Source organism: Heliangelus exortis (genome assembly GCF_036169615.1).
Source record: "Heliangelus exortis chromosome W unlocalized genomic scaffold, bHelExo1.hap1 SUPER_W_unloc_1, whole genome shotgun sequence".
Classification (NCBI taxonomy): Eukaryota; Metazoa; Chordata; class Aves; order Apodiformes; family Trochilidae; genus Heliangelus; species Heliangelus exortis.
The window spans coordinates 221311-246551 of NW_027285918.1; the positions used below are offsets into that span (position 1 = coordinate 221311).

A 25241-nucleotide genomic window follows, 5' to 3' on the forward strand; every position below is an offset into this window, starting at 1 on the left:
AGGTGTCCCAGCAGCGGCCCACAGCCCCTCACCGATTCTCCCTGTCGCGGCGGTCCATGCCCCAAATCTCCATCCACCGGCGCCAGCGCCTCAGCCAGGCCAGGTGGCCGCGGGCAGCCGCGCGGTGCAGCCTGCCCAGACCTTGCTGCTGAGGCTCAGGGGCGCCGGTGCCGGCAGCGGCAGCACCGCAGGGCTGCCCAGGAGCGCTGACAGAGCGGGACACCCGACGCTTCCTGCTGAATTTCTGCCCCATCTCAGCAGCTCTGGGGGCTGTGGCACGGGCACAGCCCCACGGGAGCAGCGGGAGGCAGCCGGCAGAGCCGGAGGGGTGGGGGTTAATGACAGGGGAAGGGCAAAGGCAGGGACAGGGCAGGGAAGAGACAGACGGGGACGAGGTGGATGACAGGGGAAAGGCAGGGACGAGGCAGGAGAAAAGAGCAAACCAACGGCAAGGACCAGGAGCAGCCAGAGAGACACAGCCCAGCACAGCTCAGCACAGGAGCCACAACGGCAGAGTCGCCCCTAACGGCAGTTGCCAGGGGCAACCGTGGGCGGGGCCGAACCACCTGCGGGGAGGGGGGGGGGAGAGATGGGGCTGAACCAATTCACGGGGGAGGGAGGGGACTGAAGGAAAGGAAAAGGCTCCTTTAATCCTTAAACCTTGCACTGGTTTAAGCCTCAGCATTCATTCAGTGCCACTACAGGTGACAATGGTCCCTTAAGTATCTGAGAGAAGCTGAGAAGCTCTCCCCCACCTCTATGAGCCATACAAAGAACTGGTAAGTTCTGCTCCTGGAGAGGCTTTTTCATAACCAATTCAAAGGAGTTGATAGAGAGGGTAAAATAACCCTTCCTGTGTAACCAACTTCTTGTCTCTCACTTGTCATCTTGTCCTGGTTTGGGCCAGGATAAAGGTGATTTTCTGTTTTGTACTTTTGCTTTCAGCTAAGTCTCTTGTAAGTAGTTGCACTTGCTGAAATTAACAGCAAGTTAATTAAATGAATGGCAAACTAGCTTCCTCTGACTGCACAGAGCTCACTGCAAAAGTTCCACTGCCATTGCACAAGTACAGGGGGTTTCCCTAGACAAGTCTAACCCATAACTAGAGGGAAATGGATATCTAGAATTCTCCTGGCACAGTTAACACAAATGTTAACTGTCACCATGCCACATGTGTCACACCCAGCTACACAGAAAATCATCTCCAAGTTCCCTGCTGCAAACACATCCTCTGCAGGCCCCAGCACCAGCCTGACCTTCCACAGGCAGCCCAGCTTTTGAACAGCCAGCCTGAAATGAGCCACTAATGGCTGTAATTAGCCACCAACCACACCCCACACACAGCACTGACTTTTCCAATCATTTGTTTTGGCCTTATTCAATGTAGCCTTGTCTAAGGAGATGTAAACTCTTCCCTTTCAGCTTTTGACAGATAGACTTTTCTCACAAACAGTTTATGTAAAAGCCACCATGTTACCTGGGCTAAGCTCTTGTTGGACTGGAGCATCAGGAGAAACCTCTGCTGACAGGCTGGGCAGGTATGTTCCTCAGACTCCAGTAATGCTCTTCTAATACCTGTGTGGAATTAGAATCATCAAAATGGTTTTTAAAGAAAGGAGGGAAATTTTGGAGTTCTAATCACTCCTAAAAATACACATATGGTTAAAGGGTGAGTAGGATCTTGGGTGGAGAACATTAGGATAAAAATGTTCAATAGTGTAAAAAAAAATTTCTAGTATGTACCAAATAACCACACAGTTTTGGTATTTCACTGTTGTAACATCTGAAGGTGGGGTTAGGCTGTGCCTTCACCTTTTATCTAGTCTTTTTCCCACTGTCCACAAGAGTTGAAGTCACAAACCTCAACGTTAGGAAATAAAACAGTGATCAGGAAAACGTTCTGAGTTCTGAAGGATTAAATATTTAACTATTTAAATATTCAAATAGTGGTGGTTTTGTTTTGTTTTTTTTTCTAGTCAGCAGTAAATCACCAGAGCAGTCTTATATAAGAGAAAGGGCTGTGGACAAGATAGTTTGATAGCTAAGACTGTCAGCACCTGCACAATTACACACTCTGCTCAGACTCCTCCCTCTGTGTGTAAAGGGCATTTAACCAGACACAGAAAAAGGGAAAAGAGCTTTCTGCTTATTTTCCCCTTTCTGTAAGAAGCATCCTTCAGGATAAAGAGAACTGGAAACAAAGCAACTTTGTTATCTTGTGTTGCTGCTCTCAGAAGATGAGATGTGATTGTTTTGAATTAACAAACATGCAAGGAACACTTTTTTTTTGTTCGTGGTGATTTTCACAGCTAAATCAGACAGAGAAATGCATTCAACAGGCAGCTGAAAGAAACTCGACCCCCAAGTTACCTACAAATAGGACTGCGTGGGGATAACAGATTTAGAATAAACTAGGTTTAATATTAAACAATGTCTTTCTTCCAGTAACAAAAGTGAGAATTTTGGTGCCTTCTAACAGGCACTGGGGCCAGAAAGTGAGCACCTTATCCTACTGCAGATTTTCCTCTATGAATTACAGGATGTTGGGACACCTGAAACACCCCAGGCGTGCATGGCAAAGCTACTGGCTGCCTTTTCCTTGTGAAAATAGGGACAGAAGAGGGAAAAAATATTCCAGCACACTCCACCTCCAGCCACCAACCAACCACCACAGGTATTCTTACCTCTAAAACTCCTGCTCCACAATGACAGGCAGCAACCCCGCTTCTTCCCGTGACACTCCACTCCTCCTCAGAGCCAGGGACTGCAGGAAGGCTCAGCCAGGGCTGATCTCCTCCCCCCTGGGAACAGCTCCCTGAGCTGACACACAACCCCATCTCCATGCTGGCAGGAATGGGTGCCTGAGGGCTTTCCCTTGCTGTGGCCTCTGCAGTGAGGCAATGAGCACTTCCCAGAGGAGACTGAGGCAAACAAGTCCTGGAGAACCTCAGCATTCTCAATATCCTGTGGAGCTAGGTCTGACATTTCCTTTAGGAGAGGGCCTCCATTTTCCTTGCTTCTCCTTTTATTCCCACCTAGGCACCTCTCAAAGCTTTTCTTATTGCTCTTTCCATCCGTGGCAGGATTCAATTCTACCTGGGATGGATGTGGCTCTCCTGCCCTGCTCCCCAGCTGCTCCGACCACCTCTCTACTCCTCCCAGGGTACCTGCCCTTGCTTCCCTCCCGCCCTCTGCATGCTTCCTCCTTCAGTTTGAGGGCTTTTAGGAGCTGCTGGCTCATCCCCGCCACCCTCCTGGAGTTTTTCCCCAGCTGCGGGATGGGGAGTGTGGGGAAACTGCAGCTGCCAGCATGGGCCGGGAACCAAGATGGCCGCCGGGCAGCCCCCTGCATGGCCCGGGACTACAGCTCCCAGCATGGCCCGGGACTACAGCTCCCAGCATGCCCCGGGGCGCTCCTCCTCTCCTGCTGCCTGAGCCCGCCCGACCCCGGGGCTGCCCCGGCCCCGGCCCAGCTGGGAGGGGGAGCAGGAGGAAGGGGATCTGGGCAGGGAGAGAAGGCAGGAAAAAGAGTGGTGAGGAGCGGGAAAGAGGTGGAGGGGAAGGGGGCAAAGAGGGAGGGAGGGAGGGAGAGGAGAAGGGCGGGAAGGAGGAGAGAGGGGGGATGGAGAGAGAGCGGGCCAGGGGCCTGAGAGAGACAGAAAAGGCCCCAGGAGAGGGGAGTGACAGAGGGGTGGGAGAGGGAGCAGGAGAGAGGGGAAAGGGTGAGGGGAGGGGAAGGGAGAGGGGAGGGAGAGGCAGGAAAGGGGAGAGGCTGCAGGAGAGAGAGGGACAATAAGGCCAGGAGAGCAGAGGGAGAGAAGGATGTCGAGACAGAGAGAGAGAGAGAAAGAGCAATGGCTCTGAGAGCAGGCAGGGAGGAATTGGGAAGTGCTGAGAGGGAGACAGGCAGTGAAAGCCCAAAGTTGTGATGGGCAAAGGAGAGAGAGGGAGGGATGAAGAGCTGGGGGCAGGGAGCTGGTCAGAGCCCCAGAAGAGCAGTGCTGAGCAGCTGGGCCAGGCCCCAGCAGCCTGGGCTTCCCCCTGGGGTCTCCATCTCTGCTGTCTGCCAGCACTGGGGGCACCCCAAATGTCCTGCCTGCTCCCCACAGCCCTCCTGAGCCCTGGGGACAGCTGGGCTGTGGTGTCCATGTCCCAGGGCTGATTTGGGGGTGTCAGGGCTCTCCCGGGGCACTCTGGGACTGAATGGGAGCAGTATCTCTGAGTGCCTCAGCCTTTCAGCCCTGGGCAGCTGCAGCCAGGCACTTTTTCAGGCTGTGACAGATGATGGGAAGATGGATGCTGGTGCTGTGCTGGTGGCTCTGTTCAGCTCCCACTCCAAAGCTGTGCTCACTGAGATCCGGGGCCACCTGAAGGCCCTGGCAGAGATCTCCAGGGAGTTTGTATTCCATTTTTTGGTATCTTTGGGCTACAATCTGCTGGGGCAATGGGATGCTGGGGTTCCAGGTGCTGGGGCTATGGGGTGGCAAGGTTGTGATATGCCTGAGTTCAGGTGAGCATGTTCTTGTTCCTGACAGAGTCTGGGTTTGTTGGCCTGGGTTCCTGGGATGAAGTTATTTTTACCTTGTGCTCTGAATGGTCTTGTGCAGGAGTAAAGGTTGTTTTCATTTTTAGGGTTTGATTAGGGACCCTTGGTTTGTGTACCTGGTATCTTCAGGTTGTTTTTTTTTTGTTGTTGTGCTGGACTGTGTTGTGTTTTCTGTCTTGAAACCATCATTTCTGGTCTGACACCTCTACAGCAGGTAGGGCAGTGTGACTGATGGTGTGGTCTTGCATATCTCTAGGGAGTCAGTGGAAATGTGTGGCTGGAGCCTTCTGCATCACTTACCCTTTGATTTCTTGAGTGTAAATCTTGCAGTGTTTTTGCTGAGGTGCAAAAATGAAATGGGAGAGCAGATCTTCCTCACACACACACACACACACACACACACACACACACACACACACACACACACACACAGCTTCCCCCATCTGAAGATGAACAGCCCAAATCTCTGGGGCTGTGTTCTTTTATTAAACGTGTGTCAGACCTCCAGCCCCAGGGGACTTGTGTGCAGAGAATGGCTGCATGGGCCTGGGGCTTGACCATCATCACCTGGAAGGGAAAAAGGAAAAAAAAACAGGTGATGATGGGGGACTTGTTCCCAAGTCTGTTTCTTTCTATATTCTCTTGCAGCAAGGGACACTCAGACACCCTGAGCCATCCCCTCCCTTCACTGGCCCTGTGACCACCAAGCCCACTGCATCTCCCCCAGGCTGTCCTGTCATGGCTGGCTGCTGACAGGAGGGGACACGGGGAGGTGGCAGCCTGGGGGTGACACGGGGGACATGGGATGGTGAGGGTCTGGGAGAGTGAAAGGACATTGGGCAGTGATGGGCCCAGGGCTGCTGGGGGAGCCATGGCAGAGCCAGGGGGCTGCTGGGGGTTGGCACTGGGTAGTGAAGGGTTGGGGGTGATGGGACACTGGGCAGTGACAGGCTGGGGGACAGCAGGGACAGCAGCACCTTGGGATGGTGACAGGCTGGGGGACAGCAGGGACAGCAGCACCTTGGGATGGTGTCAGGCTGGGGGACAGCAGGGACAGCAGCATCTTGGGCAGTGACAGGCTGGGGGACAGCAGGGACAGCAGCACCTTGGGATGGTGTCAGGCTGGGGGACAGCAGGGACAGCAGCATCTTGGGATGGTGACAGGGTGGGGGACAGCAGGGACAGCAGCACCTTGGGATGGTGACAGGCTGGGGGACAGCAGGGACAGCAGCACCTTGGGATGGTGTCAGGCTGGGGGACAGCAGGGACAGCAGCATCTTGGGCAGTGACAGGCTGGGGGACAGCAGGGACAGCAGCATCTTGGGATGGTGTCAGGCTGGGGGACAGCAGGGACAGCAGCATCTTGGGATGGTGACAGGCTGGGGGACAGCAGGGACAGCAGCACCTTGGGATGGTGTCAGGCTGGGGGACAGCAGGGACAGCAGCATCTTGGGATGGTGACAGGCTGGGGGACAGCAGGGACAGCAGCATCTTGGGATGGTGTCAGGCTGGGGGACAGCAGGGACAGCAGCACCTTGGGATGGTGTCAGGCTGGGGGACAGCAGGGACAGCAGCATCTTGGGATGGTGACAGGCTGGGTGACAGCAGGGACAGCAGCATCTTGGGATGGTGACAGGCTGGGGGACAGCAGGGACAGCAGCATCTTGGGATGGTGTCAGGCTGGGGGACAGCAGGGACAGCAGCACCTTGGGATGGTGACAGGCTGGGGGACAGCAGGGACAGCAGCACCTTGGGATGGTGACAGGCTGGGGGACAGCAGGGACAGCAGCACCTTGGGATGGTGACAGGCTGGGGGACAGCAGGGACAGCAGCACCTTGGGCAGTGACAGGCTGGGGGACAGCAGGGACAGCAGCATCTTGGGATGGTGACAGGCTGGGGGACAGCAGGGACAGCAGCACCTTGGGATGGTGACAGGCTGGGGGACAGCAGGGACAGCAGCACCTTGGGATGGTGACAGGCTGGGGGACAGCAGGGACAGCAGCACCTTGGGATGGTGACAGGCTGGGGGACAGCAGGGACAGCAGCATCTTGGGCAGTGACAGGCTGGGGGACAGCAGGGACAGCAGCATCTTGGGCAGTGACAGGCTGGGGGACAGCAGGGACAGCAGCATCTTGGGATGGTGTCAGGCTGGGGGACAGCAGGGACAGCAGCACCTTGGGATGGTGTCAGGCTGGGGGACAGCAGGAACAGCAGCATCTTGGGCAGTGACAGGCTGGGGGACAGCAGGGACAGCAGCATCTTGGAGAAGAAAAGGTGGGGTTAGTGACTGAATTTTGTCTTCAACATGTTTTACTCTGTGCATCAGAGAACTGGTTTATACTCTGCTTTCACTACTTAAGGTTTGGTACAAGTGCTTTATTTGGAGTTCTGATCACCTTTTTTTGTTCTTCTAGAAGCCAGTCAGAGCCAGTGAGTGGAACATCTGGAAGGCAGAGGGAGCCAGTGAGTGGAACATCAAAAGCTGTATGTAAAATCACAATCTCACACTTTCTATTGCAGCCTGCATTTACATCCAAACAATGTACCCTTGTATTAATTTCCCAAACATTAACTTAAAGTATTTTCCAATAAAACACAGTCTTTGTTGTAAAAACAATGTATTTGACTCAGCATAACAAAACTGTGTAATGCCATCATTTGCACAGGGTTGGTTTTTTTTCCTAATTTTTGAAAATGTTTCCAAAACCCACTGAGAATCTGTTCTTGTTAAACTTGGTACTGTTTCTTACTTTTGACTCAAACAAATACTGAAGCCAACATATCCCAAACATTTTGAGGACATCTCTGTGCAGCTAAACAATTCCTTTTTGTGTCTGTAAATACCTGGGCATTTCTTCTTAAAACTGTATAACTGAGGTGTTGCCTTTCGTTTAAAGGCTCGACCCGGTTCCGGAGTGGCACGCGGTTGCTAAGCAACAGACGCCGAGGTGGGATGAGCAGCAAAGAGGATTTATTGAAACGTGGCACGGGTTTATACAGACATACCTAGGGCTTCAGTACGTCACTTCCGTCGTGTCACTGATTGGATGCTATTAGCATAGGGGGAGGGGCCCTGAGTTCCCGTTACAACGCGAGATCTTCCGTTCGCCAGGCCCTATCTCACCACATTTCCCCCCTCCCTATGCACAATTAAATAGGTTAAAAAATATAATCATAATAGTCTACTTATAAGGTGAGTTAGAAATGTGCCGTCTATAAATTAGTGTGATCTCAAAAATCATCATTTAGTGCAAATCTTAAAAATGTGCATATATAAAAACATATGTAAACAGATATCCCATTACCCTGAGTTTAAAAAACTTTAAAGCACCATAAGTGAATGTAGGTTAGAATAAGTTAGTGGGGAATAGAGTAGAATTAGAGGTAGTGTGGGGCTATTGAGGTAGTAATATGCGAATGTATTCCTAGAGCAGCTGTTGGTGTTCTAGGAACAGAACGTTGACACTCTCAAGTCGATTTTTAACAAACGACACCAGCCTATTCAGAATACAGGGTCCAAAGATCAGTGTCACTATGAGTATGGTGATTGGACCTATCAAGGTCAATATCAAGGTGGTCAACCATGGAGATTGGTTAAACCATGATTCGAACCATCCCTGCTGGGCTTCCCTCTCTTTTTTCCGTAGAGCTAGTCTCTCTCTTAGTTTTGCCATGGAGTCTCTAACAGCTCCGGTGTGATCTGCGTAAAAACAGCACTCCTCCTTCAAGGCGGCACAAAGGCCTCCTTGATGCAAAAACAGGAGGTCTAAACCCCATCTGTTCTGCAGGACAACCTCAGAAAGTGAAGAGACAGACTGCTCTAGGAATGTCATTGATTTTTCAATTTTCTCCAGGTCCTCGTCGATGGCAAGTTGTAGCTGGGACAGGCCTCGCTGTTGAGTTGCCAGGGAGGCCACTCCCAGGCTGAGCAGCGTTGCTATGGTGACGGCTGTCAGCACCTCTCTTTTCTGCAGACTGATGCCCGTCTGTTCCCACTGATAGTACATATCCTCTTCTGGGTGGTACAGGACCCTGGGGGCAATCAAAATCTGAACACAGAAATCGTTAGCGAAGTCAAACCGTTTAAGGGATACGCAGGGGGTTATTCCCAGTTGGTGGCAAATCCACATCCCTGGTGCGGATGGAATTGCCCACGCTCGGGTTTTATCGATCGCAACGACTTCTGTGCAGACAGAATCGGCCCAGTTAGCCAGGCCAGTATTGCCAAAACACACTCCTTTGCCCCTGACTTGGCTCAGGGTGATTCCCTTTCGTGGCGTGTCCCATTTACATTGGGTAGGGTCACTGTCGGATGTTGCGGCGAGCCTTTCTCTTCGGGGACTCGGCTCTTCTCCGGAGCTCTCTCGCCATCCCTCTCCTCAGGCGTCTTCATCTCTTCTCTTGTGTTTCTGCTTCTGGGAGCATGCCTTTTATTTTGCCCTTCAGCCCCGCCCATTTCCGGCTGGGGCAGGCCCTAATTATTGGGCACAGCTGGGCCTAAGCTCCCAGTTCATTATCGGCGACACCTGAGGACTTGTGGTTCTCTCTACATTTCCCCCCTTTTTGTTGTTTGTTGAAAAATAGCAATAATTTACAATTAATTTAACATTTAATTTTAAACATTTCATTTTTTTAAACATTTCATTATTTTTCAACATTTTTCATTACTTTGAGGAGGGAAAATTCGGGCTCTTTAGCCTCTGTTAGCAGGAGATGAGGTCTTAAAACACCAGCTCAGCTTTCGCTGGTACTCGCCACCTCGGGATGCCTGGCCATGCAGAGGCTTCTCCAAGCATTCAGCGCACCAGCCTTATCGCGTTATCCCTAGGGCCCCCGTTTCAGGACCGCATCGCGTGTCCCTGGGGGCTCCGTTTCAGGACCGCACTATCGCGTGTCCCTAGGGCCCCGTTTCAGGACCGCACTGTCGCGTGTCCCTGAGAGACTCCGTTTCAGGACCGCACTGACTTGATGCGCACTCAGAGCTCTGCTTCAGCTTCAGCATTCCTTGGGTTTGAGTTCCGCGCGCCAACTCGCTGCGCCTTTCGAGCCTCATTCTTCTCTCCTGCCTGGCTCGCCATTCCGGGCTGTTGTCTTGCCGTGCTGGGCTTCTACTCCGAGCTCTACACGCCACCTACAGCATTTACGCCTGGCCTTGTGGAGCTTTTCCCGTGGTTGCGTATTTGGAGCTCTTTATAGAGCGTCCCGCACCAACGTGGTGGCTCCATCTGACGTGGTTGCGTATTTCGAAGCTCTTTATATCGCCTTCCGCATTTAAGCCAGGCTTTGTAGAGCTTCCCGCAACCAACGTGGTCGTGTAGAGCTTCCTTTTTTACCTCAGCATTCACGGCTGCTGTTGTTGCCCGCATTCTCCACCAGATGTTGTGGCGAGCCTTCTCTCGGGGACACGGCTCTTCTCAGGAGCTCTCTTGCCGTCCCTCTCCTCAGGCATCTTCATCTCCTGTCTTCTGCTTCTGGGAGCATGCCTTTTATTTTGCCCTTCAGCCCCGCCCATTTCCAGCTGGGGCAAGCCCTAATTATTGGGCACAGCTGGGCCTAAGCTCCCAGTTCATTATCGGTGACACCTGAGGACTTGTGGTTCTCTCTACACCTCCCCACCCTGATAAAGAAAGGAGAGAGAAATAGGGAGAGAGACTTATAGGTATGAAACTAGACTACACAGCTTTAATGAAACAGTAATGATAAAGAGGAAAAATTACTAAATATACACAAATATATAGAAAAATGTTACTATGTTCCTCCCCCCTCCTCCCCAATAACTCTCCCGTCACCACCAAGGCATCAGGGCAGCCCTGGGAAAGTCCAGGCTGGACTCTTGGGGTCATCAGGCCAGGTTTAATCCCAGATCATTTATAGAGGTGATGGTGGGGTGATCATTGCCATCTTGGGTTCCTCCCTTGTTTTCCTTCAGTTTAAAGCCTTTTTAAAGCAGTTTAAAGAAGGAGCTGCAGGCATGGACAGTGTAGGGCAGCCTGCAGGAGAGGTGGCCAAGGGCTCTGGAAGGATGAAAGGCTCAACAGGGCCAAGGGCTTTGTCACCTCAGACATGGCAGCTGCCTCAACTACCAAGGTCTGCCAGGAGTCATTTTGTCCTGAGGCTCTGGACTTTCTTTCCCCTTCTTGGGGAGGTCAGGATGTGTCAGATTTTTTTTTTTTTTTTATTACTTATTTTCATACTTCAATTTCCCCAGGAAGAGTCGGGCCCCACAAGTGAGGGATGGGCTCTACCTTTCCACTTCCTGGAGTTCAGAGTTTGGCTTCATTGCTTCATTAATAAATAAATAATGAAAAATCCTTGGCTTCAGAGACACCTTTACAGAGCCTTTGCCTCCCTGCAATCATGGCCTCCAGTGATCTGCTCTAACAAGGCCATGGGGAGGCTCTGGCAGCAATGGCCCTCAGTGGGGCCAATCAATGCTTCAAGGTACTTTCAGGTTCCATTCTGACTTCTGGAGCAGTTTGTTCATTCATCTCTCAGCACCTGAGGATCATGGACTCAGCACCAAACACACCCTGGGGCTCACTGAAATACAGAGAGCACTAAAGAGTCATGGCTCTCCAAGGGATATTCTTGACATCATCAAGACTCATCACTGGTGAGGCTGCACCTTGAATCTGGGGTCAGTCCTGGGCCCCTCACAACAAGAAGGACATTGAGGGGCTGGAGCTGGGGACCCACACAGGTCTGGGACCACCCCTGGCACCTCCAGTGTCAGCCGTGGCTTGCAGGGGAAGAGGAGGGAAAGGAGATTCCCCCTGGCACTGCCTGGGTGTCCAGTGGGAGAGTGGGAGAAGCAGAGGTTGTGTCTCGAGAGGGGAAGTGGCTGTGCTGGAAAGGAGGGAGGGAGGGGACATGAGCCATGACTTCAGTGTGTGTCCCATTGGGTTCCTGGGGAGCCCCAGGGAGAGCTGGAGGGAGCCCCGAGAGAGTTGAGCAAGTGGCAAAGTCTGGTGCTGGTCCTGTGCTGCTGGGCTGGGCTCCTGAGCCTGAGAGAGCTGCTGGCAAGCAGAGAGTGCTGCAGAGAGAGAGCTCTGGGCAGGAGCAGCTCCTCTGCAGAGCGCAGCAGGGCTGAGGGCACTGCCTGCAGGCAGCAGGGCAGGGCAGAGAGAGGAGGGAGAGAGAGGAGAAAGGCAGCCTGGGCTGGGAGGAGAGCTGAGAGCTGCCTGGGCTGGGGGAGAGAGAAATCTTCCCAGCCTCTGCCATGGTGAGTGTCTGGTGCAGGGCAGTGAAGCTGGTGCAGTGTCTGGAGGCATCTCCTAAAGCTGCAGAGCCAGAGCTGCTGGGAGCTGGAAGGGGGGAAGGGGCTGGAGGTGGAAGGGGAATTGTGAAGAGGAGGGAGGGGGTGTGTGCAGGCAGGGGTGGCCAGGGCTGTCCTTCAGAGCAGGGTCCTGCAGCCCAGGGGCTGTGTGCTGGGGCAGGGACTCTGCTGCCTGCCTGCCTGCCTGCCAGGGGCAGCTCTCAGCCTGCCCGGGGAGCTCCCTGGTGCTGGCAGAAGCTGTGGCTGGCAGGAGACAGGGAGCACAGGGCAGGCTCCTGGTGCTGCTGAGAGAGGGATGAATTGCTCAGGGCTGCTCACAGCTCCAGCTGCTGCCCAGAAGATTTCTGAGGGGACTTTTCAGGAGTCCCTTCAGGGCAGGGCTTTCCTGCTCCACTCTGGGCTCTCCTCAGGCTCTGCTTCCACTTGTCTCTCCAGGGCATAGAGAGCTTTTCTCTGTCTAAGCTTGGTGGGATGGAAACTCAGCTGTGCAGGGGAGAGCAGGGGCTGAGACTCCTCAAGCATCACCTGGAGAGGGACTGGGAACCTCAGGAAGTGCCTCCACCCACCACCCCTCAGCAGCTGAGCTCCGCTCAGCCTCCCCTTTCCATTGTCCTCAGGGGGTGTGTGCCCTGTTCTTTAGTCCCTGCACCCCCCAAGTGGCTGTAGGGCAGAGCTGGGCACCCAGGGGCTGGGCTGGGCTCTGAGAGCAGGGGCAGGAAGGGAGACGGGGCCAAGGAACCAGCTCCTGGCTGGGGCAGCTCCAGGCAGCAGATGTGTCCATGGCAAGGAGGTGTCCATCTTCCCTCTGCCCTCTGGAGCTCTGGGCAATGCCCTCTGTGAGGCTGGGGAGGAGCTGACCCTCCCTTCATCAGACCAGCTCCCCCTTCTCTGCATGCAGCCACAGGCAATCCTCTTGCCTTGCTCTGTTCTCCCCAAGTGCAGGAGAAATGCTGAGGGTTTGAGACATCCAGGAACATTACCCAGGAGAGATGGGGGGAGCTGAAATAAATCCCAAATTTCTCTGAATTCGCTTTCTGGCACCTTGCTTTGTTAGCACTGAGAATGTAGATGGTGATAGCCCCTTTTGTTTACCACTTCCTTGATATGACAGTCTTGACCACTGGTGCTTCCCCTGACCCCTAGTCCCTTGGGATCACAGCTGCAGAGCAGATCTGACTCTGAAGCAGCCACCACAGAGAGGTTCTGTTCCTCACTACACAGTCAGCCAGCAACATTCAGAGATCCACCCATGGAGATCAAGGAAGATCTGATAGCAAAGTTTTTGTCTTTGTTCCAGGAAAAGAAGGTATGGAAACTGTCTTTGATCTTGCAGACAAGTTTCCAGGAATGACATAATGTATTTGAGAAAATGTCTTCATTTGTCTCTTTTTTTCTCCTATGAAAGTCCACCATTCCCAGAGGCAGATGTCCAACAGCAGCTCCATCAGGCAGTTCCTCCTCCTGGCATTTGCAGACAGGCGGGAGCTGCAGCTCTTGCACTTCTGGCTCTTCCTGGGCATCTACCTGGCTGCCCTCCTGGGCAACGGCCTCATCATCACCACCATCGCCTGTGACCACCACCTCCACACCCCCATGTACTTCTTCCTCCTCAACCTCTCCCTCCTCGACCTGGGATCCATCTCCACCACTCTGCCCAAAGCCATGGCCAATTCCCTCTGGGACAACACGGACATCTCCTACAAGGCATGTGCTGCACAGCTCTTCTTCTTTGTCTTTTTGATGTCTGAAGAATTCTCTCTCCTGACGATCATGTCCTACGACCGCTACGTGGCCATCTGCAAACCCCTGCACTATGGGACCCTCCTGGGCAGCAGAGCTTGTGTCCACATGGCAGCAGCTGCCTGGGGCTCTGGGTTTCTCTATTCTCTGCTGCACACAGCCAATACATTTTCCCTGCCCCTCTGCCAGGGCAATGCCCTGGACCAGTTCTTCTGTGAAATCCCCCAGATCCTCAAGCTCTCCTGCTCACACTCCTATCTCAGGGAAGATTGGGTTAGTGTTGTTGCTTCCTGTTTAGCTTTTGGGTGTTTTGTTTTCATCGTGGTGTCCTATGTGGAGATCTTCAGGGCTGTGCTGAGGATCCCCTCTGAGCAGGGAAGGCACAAAGCCTTTTCCACGTGCCTCCCTCACCTGGCCGTGGTCTCCTTGTTCATCAGCACATCCATCTTTGCCTACCTGAAGCCTCCCTCCATCTCCTTTCCATCCCTGAACCTGGTGGTGTCATTTCTGTACTCGGTGGTTCCTCCAGCAGTGAACCCCCTCATCTACAGCATGAGGAACCAGGAGCTCAAGAATGCCCTGAAGAAACTGATATCTTGGTGATTTTTCAAAAGGGTCAAAATGATTGGCTTCATCTTCTTGTCTCTCCTATTGTAACTCACTAGAAGCCCAACCAATCTTTAGAAAAGTTTTACTGAACTTTGTTGTAGATACTGGTTATTTGGATTGTTATTTTTCTCTGCTTTCCTTTTCAAAGTATTGTGTAAAAAGTACTGTCATTGGTTGTGCCCTTTCTCAGCATTGATGTCTCCATGTATTAATTAACCAGGAGATTTTCACAGAGGAAATGTGTTCTCTGTGTGTTTAAACAGAATAAAGAACCTTCCAGTGAATGTTTGCCTGAGGCCCTTCTCTTGAGTCCCTCTCTGGAGCTGCAGGGCAGTGCCTGTGTGCAGAGGTGGAGGGAGTGTGTCCAGCAATTCTAGGGAAGTTTTCCTACCCTTCTCTTCTGACCTGGTGAGACCACACCTGGAATACTGCATCCAGCTGTTCAAGAGAGACAGAGATCTACTGGAGAGAGTCCCAGTAACAGCAAGGATTATTAAGGGATGTGAACATCTCTCATATGAAGAATAAAGGACAGTTGGAGCTGTTTAGCTTTGTGAAAAGAAGGCTGAGGAGGGAATCGTATGAATTTCTATAAATATCAGAGGGGCTGGTTTCAAAAGGAAGGGGCCAATCTCTTTTCAGTGGAACAATGGGTTTAAGCTTGAATATAGGAAGATCCTCTTCAACATTACCAGAAACTTCTTGACTGTGAGGCCTGCCCTGGGTGATCCTGCTTTGGCAGAGGGGTTGGACTGGACGATCTCTAGAGGTCCCTTCCAACCCCTAACATTCTAGGATTCTAGGATTCTATGACCTCAGTCCCTGGGACAGTGATGGGGTCCATCCTGCCCCAGGCAGGTGAAGGACAAAGAGGGGATTGCTGAAGCAGAGTGGGCAGGGGACAGAAAGGCATGGGGTGCACCTGGCCTTTAGCAAGCCCTTTGCCATGCTCTACCATTGTCCTGTTGTAGCCAGACTGGTGATGTCTGGATTGAAGAGGTGGGTGATGTGGTGGGTGGGAAGTTCACGAGATGATGAGGGTCACAGTGCCATCAGGGATCCAAAGTCCTCCTGGCAAGCAGTGACGGTGCCTCAGTGTCCAGAACTTGTGCCAACACTGTTTCCTGTCTTTATCCATGGGCACGATCACTTCCCTATTCCTGCTGGCCATGCTATTCCTGATACAAGCCAGGATGCTGGTGGCCTTCTTGACCACCCGGGTACACAGCTGTCTGATACTCATCTGTCTGTCCACCAGCTCTGACTGAGCCTGATGCTGTGGATGGGATTAAGAAGTGAGTTCCATGGGAACAGGGAAAGGGTTGGCTTCATTTGAGTGGGAGGTGTCCCTACGCAGGGGCTTGGAACCCTTCCAACCCAACCCATTCCATGATTCCATGATTCTGTGACACAATCCTAGACAGTTCCAGGCCTGGGCTCTCGACAGCACCACCAGGGCTTTGTGATGGGGTAGGTGCAGTTTCTCAGCTGTTCCCTTTACAGCTTCCCTTGACCTGTGGGCAGTCTATTTCCTCTTTATAGGGATATTTCCTATGTGTATTGAAATGTGTATCCTATGTGTATCTCCTAGGTGTGTGTAAAATCACTGTACCATGTACCACACTGTTGAAGACCATATCACAACTACTGTTTGTAAGCAGCTCTTACCAAGAATGAACCACAGAGCAACACTAATCCCAGATAAAAAGCCACAGATCACATGCCCTGAGTACCAAAGGTACAGCAGCATTGGCTTAATTTCCAACCCTGTGAAGTTTCTAGAGAAAATAGTTGGATTCCCACTCAGCGGAGCCATCTGGGTATCCTCCCACTGAAATCAAAATTCAAACTATTCATATAAATGACTTGAAATTTCAACTGGGCTTTAAATAATAATTTTAGGCTCCACGTTTGGCTCCAATGAATCTTTCAGGGTTTAATGCTGGGCTGACAATTAACCAAATGACAGAAGCTCTCTATTAACGATTAATGCCCCTCCCCACCCTGATAAAGAAAGGAGAGAGAATAAGGGAAAGAGACTTATGGGTTGGAAACTAAACTACACAGCTCTAATGGAACAGTAATGATAAAATGGGAAAATTACTACATATACACAAATACACAGAAAAATGGTACCATGTTCTTCCTCCCTCCCCCCCAGTAACTTTCATATCACAACCAAGGCTTCAGGGCAGCCCTGGGAAAGTCCAGGCTGGACTCCTGGGGTCATCAGGTCTGGTTTAATCCCAGATCAGCTGTAGTGGTGATGGTGGTGTGATCATTGCCATCTGGAATTCCTCCCTCCTTGTCCTTCAGTTTAAAGCCTTTCTAAAGAAGTTTAAAGAAGGAGCTGCAGGCATGGACAGTGTAGGGCAGCCTGCAGGAGAGGTGGCCAATGGCTCTGGAAGGCTGAAAGGCCCAAGAGGACCAAGGGCTTTGTCACCTCAGACATGGCATCTGCCTCAAACACCACGACCAGGAGTCATTTTGTCCTGAGGCTTTGGACTTTCTTTCCCCTTCTTGGAGAGGTCAGGATATGTCAGAAAATTTTTTTATTACTCATTTTCATACTCCAATTTCCCCAGAAAGACTCCTGACTCACAAGTGAGGGATGGGCTCTGCCTTCCCATTGCCTGGAGGTCAGAGTTTGGCTTCCTTGCTTTATTAATAAATAAATAATGAAAATTCCTTGGCTTCAGAGCCACCTTTACAGAGCCTTTGCCTCCCTGCAATCATGGCCTCCAGTGATCTGCTCTAACAAGGCCATGGGGAGGCTCTGGCATCAGTGGCCCTCAGTGGGGCCAATCAATGCTTCAAGGTACTTTCAGGTTCCATTCTGACTTCTGGAGCAGTTTGTTCATTCATCTCTCAGCACCTGAGGATCATGGACTCAGCACCAAACACACCCTGGGAATCTGGGAATCAGTGAAATACAGAGAGCACTAAAGGGCCATGGCTCTCCAAGGGATATTCTTCACATCTTCAAGACTTCTACAGCTAATTGGAGAGGTTTTCACTCTACAGTTAAGGAGGAAAATTTCATACTGTGCTTAATGAAAACAGTTCGATGGAGTTTTTTTTAACATTACATTTTAAAAGATCATCTCATGATTTTCACTTTAGGGAAGAGATGACAGAAGCTCCCTGAGGTCTGACACAGGGAGGGCAACTTTACTTCTCACCCCCACAAGCCCACGATTGCTTTCCTGTTCCACCTGGGACTTCCATCCCTGCTCCTTGCATCAGACTTCTCCTCTCCTCTCTGCAGCTGGAGGTTACAGCTCCACTGCACCACCTCCCACCTGCTCTCCTCAGAGAACTGACTGCACACGGGCACAGCAGGAGTTTTCCTTTGTGCCAGCCAAGAAAAGTCACACAGAAAAAGTGAAGAAGAATCTGAGGAGAAATGGTTTAGAGAGACAGATGGGAAAAGAGAGATGTGATCATCATGAGAGAGGTGGCTAAAGAGACAATCAGGCTGCTGAAAGACAGGCGAGCTTTGAACAACCTGCTGCTCAAAGCAGCACCCAGGGGAGAGGCATCTGAATGAACAAAGAGGAGGAGAAGGGGACAATTGGAGAGGAATGGGAATGGCCTTTGTCTGGACAGTCTGTGTCTGGAAAGGTGACTTTAGAAATGGTCACTGCATCACCACCACCAGGCAGATTTTTATGTCCAGGCTCTGCACTTGGTTTGCTCCTTGCCCCTTCTTGGAGTACTTGGGAGGTGTGGTGCATTTTCCCTACAGTTTTTATTGTTCATCTTCACACCCCACTGCCCCCAGGAAGAATTCTGACCCACAAGTGAGGGATGGGCTCTGATTTCCCATTGCCTGGGATTCAGAGTTTGGCTTGACTGATCCATAATGTAAATAAATATATAAATAAATAAATATCTGTGGCCTCAGAGCCACCTTTACAGAACCTTTGTCTCCCTGCAATCATGGCCTCCAGTGACCTTCTCTAACAAGTCTCGGGGGAGGCTTTGTCAGTAATGGGACCCAATGGAGCCAATCAATACTTGAAGATAAGTTTTGGTTTTATTTTGGTTTTGAGTTCTTAGAAGCTTTTTTTTTTTTGGTCTCCTGTCAGTACCTGAGGATCATGGACTCAGTCCCTCTGGCACTGTGGGGCCCATTACAGTACCGAGCAGCCATGTCTTATCCTGTGTTGTTTATAGTGTTCAAGAGTCGCACAGCTCATCAGAGAGGTTCCAGTGTGGAGAAAGATTAAAAGGAGAGTTTTTTAAAAAAGTTCTATTTCCCTTTTTTTCTGTTTAGAAATGTATATTCAACTGTTATTGGTGCAGAGTGTCACTGCAAGAGGCCTGGACAGTGACGAAAAAGCTTTGAGATCCAGCAATCTATGAGAAACATTGCTCCTCACCTCCCCAAACACAACATTGCTCTCATTGGCTCCCTGGGAAGGCTCTGGGATAATTTGCCTCCATCACCTTGTCTGTTCCCCCACTTGTACCCTCCATCCAGCAGGTGCTGCTCGCTCAGCTCCCTCCTGTCCCCACGCTGCCACTTCATCCCCACCCACCCACCCCGCATGGCACCAGCATCATCGGGGTCTCTGCGGGGAGCCCCGAGCGCTGGCAGCGATTGTCCTGTCACACAATGAGGGGATGGGGGCAGCGGCAGCGAGCCCGTTCCTGCCCTGCCTGCAGGACACCTTCCCTTAGGGGCAGGAGGAGCAATGCATGACAAGTGTCCCTTTCCAAAAGCCCGCAGCAGCCTCTCTTTCCTACGGCAGCTGCTTTCTGCACTGCCATCAAGAACGCCCTGCAGGCTGCACTTTGCATTTCCCCCTCAGAAAGGGAATGCTCCTTCTTGGCATCACCCAGCACGCACACAATGTCCTGGCTTCGGAAGAAAACTCAACACAAAAAGGGGGGACACCCACTCCCACTGCCTCACGGGTGCCGGCCGTGCCCTCCGTGCCTCCCACCGGCCCTGGCCCCGCCGCATTGCTGGGTTTGCCCGGGGGCTCTGCAAGTGAAGAGGGGAAAGGGGGAGGTGGGGGCAAGGGAATCCAAATGAAAAGAGTCCACAGCTGAGGCCAATCAAAGCTCAGGCTGTCCCACCAGGCACTGCTCTGGGGACCACACAGTGGTGGGGAAGTGATATCACGGTGCCAGGCGGAGGTGCGGATTGAGTGCCAGCTGCCAGCCAGAGGTCACAAGTGGTGGTGGTGACAAGGTGGTGTAGGCCGTTCCTCCTAGGACCTGTGTGCCTTTTCCTTCCCTCAGACTTCTCCCCTGCAGCTGCAGCTGGATGTTAAGGCTTCTTTGCACCAGCTCCCAACCCATCTCCCTTAGAGAACTGCTGCACTCAGGCACAGCAGGAGTTTCCTCCTTTGCTAGCAGAGAAAAGTGAAGGGGAAAGTTTCCTATACAATAAAATACACTCTGCAATCATCTGCAGGGCACAAACTCCTCTAGAGAGGTTACGTTTCCAGAGGGGATAATCTGATGAGAAAGGCTTTTGATAGCCTCAAATTGAAGATTTTTTTTGTTAGTAATGGTGTTGGTGTTAGAATCAGTATTAGTATTAATATTTAACTCTCTTTTACTTCAGCCAGAAAACTTTTCATTTCTCAATGTATTGTTTTTTGTTTGTTTCTTTGTTTTCATATTGTTTTCCCCACCTGAATGACACAGGGACATTAATGAGCTGCGTGGTGCTCAGTGCCTGGCTGGAGTTCAACCACAACAGTCCTAATTTGGGCCCAACGTGGGGCACAAAGGGCTGATATAATGACAGATCTCATCAGAGCATCTTAAAACAAAGCAGTTATAATTATTCCCTGTATGGGTTTAACAGTTGCTGGTCACCATGTTGGTAGGTTTGGTCTCAGAGCTCACCAAAGTAATGTTCCTACCAATAGTTCAAATGCAGAAACATAGCTCAGAGGAGTGGAGGTATTTTTGGGCTCTACTTTGCCTCTCTCTCTTCTCTTCTTCCCCTTCCGTCTTCTCTTCAAAGAGCTCTTGGAGTGAAAGATTCATTAGTCACAGAATATTCCAGTCCAGAAGAGACCCCAGAGCATCATCTTGTCTGAGTGCCCTGCTCAAGGCAGGATGAACCAGATGAGGTTTCTCAAGGTGTCCCCCAGCGTGGCTTCATCCACAAAGGGGCTTAAAGTGCCTTTTGTCCAACCCCACAGGGACTTTTAAAGAGAGAGACTATCATTTGATCAAGGGCTGGACAGTGAGGCACCATCACTGCCTGCCAAGAGAACTGTGAGTCACTGATTTCGTGTGACCCTTATCATCTCATGAACTTCCCACCCGCACCATCCCCCAGGCCTTCAATCCAGACATCACCAGCCTGGCTATTAAGGGACAATGATAGACCACGTCAAAGGGTTTACTGAAGTCCAGGTGCACCCCATGGCCTTCTTTCCCCTGCCCACTCTGGTTCAGCAATCCCTTTTTTGTCCTTCATCTGCCTGGAGTGCCCTGCAGGAGCATTGGCCCCATCACCATCCCAGGGACAGAGGTGATGCTGACCAGCAGGTAATTCTCCCCATCCCCCTTCCTGTCCTTCATGGCTGACAGAAATTCCCCTGTCCAAGGTGCAGTTGATCTCTCAGGACAGACCTTGCAGCCCATGAATCTTACAGGGAAGGTGACAGCAAGCCCAGCACTGAAGACAAGATGTGGCCACCAGCAGGAAACACTCAAAGGTGCCAAAGGTTCATAAAATAGCACTGAGGCCACAGTGGGCAGAGATGGTGTCCAGCAGCTGGGACAGGCTGGTGGAGCTTGGCTGAAGGAAGCAGATCCCAGTGCTGCATTCAGGTGGCTTCCCAGGGGACGTTAGTGTCCAGGTGAATCATAGAATCATAGAATTGGCTGGGTTGGAAGGGACCTCAGAGATCATCAAGTCCAACCCTTGATCCACTCCCACTGCAGTTCCCAGCCCATGGCACTGAGTGCCATATTCAGTCTCTTTTAAATATCTCCAGGGATGAAGAATCCACCCCTTCCCTGGGCAGCCCATTCCAATGTTTGATCACCCTCTCTATCAAGAAATTCTTTCTAATGTCCAACCTAAACCTCCCCTGGCACAACTCGAGACCTCTTGTGCCCTCTTGTCTTGCTGAGAGTTGCCTGGGAAAAGAGCCAAACCCCCCCCGGCTCCAACCTCCTTTCAGGGAGTTGTAGAGAGTGATGAGGTCTCCCCTGAGCCTCCTCTTCTCCAGCCTCAACACCCCCAGCTGCCTCAGCCTCTCCTCATAGGATCTGTGCTCGGGTGAAGTGACCTGAGGACACGGTCTGTGCCACTGACCTTCATGGCACCCCTGGGAAGAGCTGGTGCTGTTTGTGCTCCCACAGAGCCTTCTCCCTGCTGAGCACCTCTGGGCTGGCCTGGCCACCCATCCCTGCACCCTGTCCCCAGGCTGCCCCCCGCCCCGAGCTGGGGGTGCTGCTCTGCAGAGCACGGGGCTGGGGTGCCCAGGGCTGACTCTGTTCATGGGCTGTGCTGGTCAAGCTGGGAGGCAGACCCAGCTGATGGTGCTCACTGACACTGACCACCTCCCACACAAGCTCTTGGGTGCCCATGGAGGGTGCTCAGAGGGGCCCTGCCTGATTCCACTGCCATGGGCTGTCTTTATTGCACAACAGTCACCATCCCTGAGGGCTCTGGACACCAAAGAAGTGACAAAGGAACCAGTCCACTGTGGAGCTGGAAAGGGGACAGCTTGAAAAAGATCAAGCGCTGGTGCTCCCGGGCAGTGCCCTTGTGCCAGGACTCTTTCCCCTCCACCTCTGCACACAGGCACTGCCCTGCAGCTACAGACAGGGTCTCAAAGGAAGGGCCTCAGGCAAACATTCACTGGAAGGTTCTTTATTGTGTTTAAACACAGAGAGAGCACAGCTCCTCTTTGAAAGTCTCTGGGTAAAAGAAAACCTGAATATCCACAAAATGAGAGAGGAAAAAAAAATAACATTCCTATATGAGCAATAATTGGAAAGAAAAAACAAAGAAAAAACCCACAAAACAACGCATATATACAACCAAAATTAACAAAAAGGGGTGAAGACTGTCTGGGTTTGTTCTGAATTACATTATGAGGGAACGGAACAATAACCAAATAAATTAAATATTTTCAAAAAAGATTCTTTGATAAGTTTGGAAACTGCATCCTTGAGCTCCTGGTTCCTCATGCTGTAGATGAGGGGGTTCACTGCTGGAGGAACCACCGAGTACAGAAATGACACCACAAGGTCCAGGGATGGGGAGGAGATGGAGGGGGGCTTCAGGTAGGCAAAGATGGCTGTGCTGACAAACAGGGAGACCACGGCCAGGTGAGGGAGGCACGTGGAAAAGGCTTTGTGCCTTCCCTGCTCAGAAGGGATCCTCAGCACAGCCCTGAAGATCTCCACATAGGACACCACAATGAAAACAAAACAGCCAAAAGCTAAACAGGAAGCAACAACACTAACCCAATCTTCCCTGAGGTAGGAGTGTGAGCAGGAGAGCTTGAGGATCTGGGGGATTTCACAGAAGAACTGGTCCAGGGCATTGCCCTGGCAGAGGGGCAGGGAAAATGTATTGGCTGTGTGCAGCAGAGCAGTGAGAAACCCAGAGCCCCAGGCAGCTGCTGCCATGTGGACACAAGCTCTGCTGCCCAGGAGGGTCCCGTAGTGCAGGGGTTTGCAGATGGCCACGTAGCGGTCGTAGGACATGATGGTCAGGAGAAAGTACTCAGATGAAATGAAGAATAAAAAGAAAAAGATCTGTGCAGCACATGCCTTGTAGGAGATGTCCGTGTTGTCCCAGAGGGAATTGGCCATGGCTTTGGGCAGAGTGGTGGAGATGGATCCCAGGTCGAGGAGGGAGAGGTTGAGGAGGAAGAAGTACATGGGGGTGTGGAGGTGGTGGTCACAGGCGATGGTGGTGATGATGAGGCCGTTGCCCAGGAGGGCAGCCAGGTAGATGCCCAGGAAGAGCCAGAAGTGCAAGAGCTGCAGCTCCCGCCTCTCTGCAAATGCCAGGAGGAGGAAATTTGTGATGGAGCTGCTGTTGGACATCTGATGCCTCTGGGCATGTACACTGTCATGGGAGAAAAGACAGGGAGCAATCACAGCAGACTATTCTCAAAAACATTTCTTCATTTGTTTTCTCATATGCAAAAAGTACCTTTTCCCTGTCACAAAAACTTCAGTGTTTGTGCTGCTCTGCAAGTGAAACCCTGAGGGTGCTGAGAGGCAAAGGGACTGTCCCTTAGTGCAGAGTGAGGACAGCCGCTCTGTCCATCAGTCCTGCTCTCACCTGCACAAAGAGGACAAGACCCTTATAATGCGGTATCCAGATGGGAGGGTGGGCTGACCCCCAGCCCCACACCCTGCAGTCCCCACAGCCCCAAATCTCAGGTGCTTTGGATGCTTTTCCTCCATGAAAACAGCAGCAGGACAGGACCTGCAGCATCAGTGTCTGAGCTGCACTCAAAATCTCAAGCCCGAGCCCAGAAAAAATAAGGGTAAGAACAAGGGGAGCAGAAGAAGGGGCCAGAGGGGAACCTGCCAAAGTTCTGCTGCCAAGACAGTCGGGAAAGGGATACACAGGCAGAGACTCCAGCATTTCTCCTCTCTGGTGGGGAGGGGGGGCTGCTGGAAGGATGCTCAGAATTCAGTGCCCATGATCTGAAGGGCTGGGGGACTGTGCTGTGTGACAGAGAGCAGGGTTTAGCTCTAGGGAGGGCAGCAGCTCTGCAGGGGATGGCTGGGAGGTGCAGGAATCCCCCCTGCCATCATCTTCCAAGCAGCAGCTCCCTCTCCATCCCTGCCCATCTCTGCTGCCTGCAGCTCTTTCTCTGTCCCCAGCTCTCCTCCCTGTCAGTGCTCAAAGCACCCATCCCACCCCCTGAGTGCTCAGCTCTGCCCTGCAGACCCCTCCTGGCAGCAGCAGGACCTGTCCAGGGGCATCTCTGAGATTTAATGATGCCTGGAGCAGATTAGAAAAGGGATGAGGAGAACTGGGGTCTGTGAGCCTTCTGCAGAGTGCAGAAAGAGCTTTCCATGCCCTGGAGAGACAAGTGGAAGCAGAGCCTGAGGAGAGCCCCGAGTGGAGCAGGAAAGCCCTGCCCTGAAGGGACTCCTGAAAAGTCCCCTCAGAAATCTTCTGGGCAGCAGCTGGAGCTGTGAGCAGCCCTGAGCAATTCATCCCTCTCTCAGCAGCACCAGGAGCCTGCCCTGTGCTCCCTGTCTCCTGCCAGCCACAGCTTCTGCCAGCACCAGGGAGCTCCCCGGGCAGGCTGAGAGCTGCCCCTGGCAGGCAGGCAGGCAGGCAGCAGAGTCCCTGCCCCAGCACACAGCCCCTGGGCTGCAGGACCCTGCTCTGAAGGACAGCCCTGGCCACCCCTGCCTGCACACACCCCCTCCCTCCTCTTCACAATTCCCCTTCCACCTCCAGCCCCTTCCCCCCTTCCAGCTCCCAGCACCTCTGGCTCTGCAGCTTTAGGAGATGCCTCCAGCAACTGCACCAGCTTCACTGCCCTGCACCAGACACTCACCATGGCAGAAGCTGGGAAGGTTCTCCTCCCCTCAGCTGGCACTCATGCCCTCCATCTTCACCCCCTTGAAGCTCTCTCTGCCTTGCTCATCTCCCCCAGATACCCTGGCAGTGCCCTCAGCCCTGCTGCGCTCTGCAGAGGAGCTGCTCCTGCCCAGAGCTGTCTCTCTGCAGCACTGCCCACTTGCCAGCAGCTCCCTCCATCCCAGGAGCCCAGCTCACAGCTGTCAGGAGCCCTCTGGGGGGTTGATGCTGAGCCCATGACAATTGCTCAAGAGGCAAGGAGAGGAAGCTGCAGAAGCTTCTTTCTCCACAACCAAGTCCAAGGCAGAGTCCCAAGAAAGTTTCCAAAGTTTCTTGGCGTGTGCCTGGGTCCCCCTGAGGGACAGCCCTGAGAAAGCAGCGTCCCCTGCAGGGGGTGGGGGGAGCAGGAAGCAGGAGGCAGTGATGGCAGGTGGGGAAAAGGAAGGTGCAGGTGGCTCTGGTGCTGAGGAAGCCTGGCTGTGTGTCAGGACTGCAAAGGGCCCAGCCCTGAGCCCATTC

At 52.3% G+C, this 25241-nt stretch overlaps 5 protein-coding genes across 11 annotated transcripts in view; 3 read left to right on the forward strand and 2 right to left on the reverse strand.

Annotated features, from left to right (window-relative positions):
- Positions 1-550, reverse strand: part of LOC139790520 (POTE ankyrin domain family member G-like) — an 86780-nt gene extending 86230 nt beyond the window's left edge. Inside the window, exon 1 of the mRNA XM_071732393.1 lies at positions 33-550. Coding sequence (XP_071588494.1) covers positions 33-253 — 221 coding nt within the window. The 5' untranslated portion in view covers positions 254-550. The remainder of the gene's footprint in view (positions 1-32) is intronic.
- LOC139790517 (POTE ankyrin domain family member G-like) overlaps positions 1-25241 on the forward strand; it is a 178266-nt gene that overhangs the window by 71091 nt on the left and 81934 nt on the right. The window lies entirely within an intron of this gene.
- Positions 1-25241, forward strand: part of LOC139790522 (POTE ankyrin domain family member G-like) — a 170666-nt gene that overhangs the window by 59933 nt on the left and 85492 nt on the right. The gene's annotated exons all lie outside the window — the stretch shown is intronic.
- On the forward strand, positions 13223-14226 carry LOC139790514 (olfactory receptor 14J1-like). The gene has a single exon (XM_071732368.1). It carries the CDS (start codon positions 13223-13225, stop codon positions 14165-14167), a length of 945 nt encoding a protein of 314 aa, XP_071588469.1. The 3' UTR covers positions 14168-14226.
- On the reverse strand, positions 22253-23475 carry LOC139790508 (olfactory receptor 14J1-like). Its single transcript, XM_071732363.1, has one exon. The coding sequence runs from the start codon at positions 23216-23218 to the stop codon at positions 22253-22255; it is 966 nt and encodes a 321-aa protein (XP_071588464.1). The 5' UTR covers positions 23219-23475.

Coding starts and splice junctions, on each gene's coding strand:
- LOC139790508 (XM_071732363.1), bottom strand. CDS start 23,218: ATGTCCAACAGCAGCTCCATCACAAATTTCCTCCTCCTGGCATTTGCA.
- LOC139790514 (XM_071732368.1), top strand. CDS start 13,223: ATGAAAGTCCACCATTCCCAGAGGCAGATGTCCAACAGCAGCTCCATC.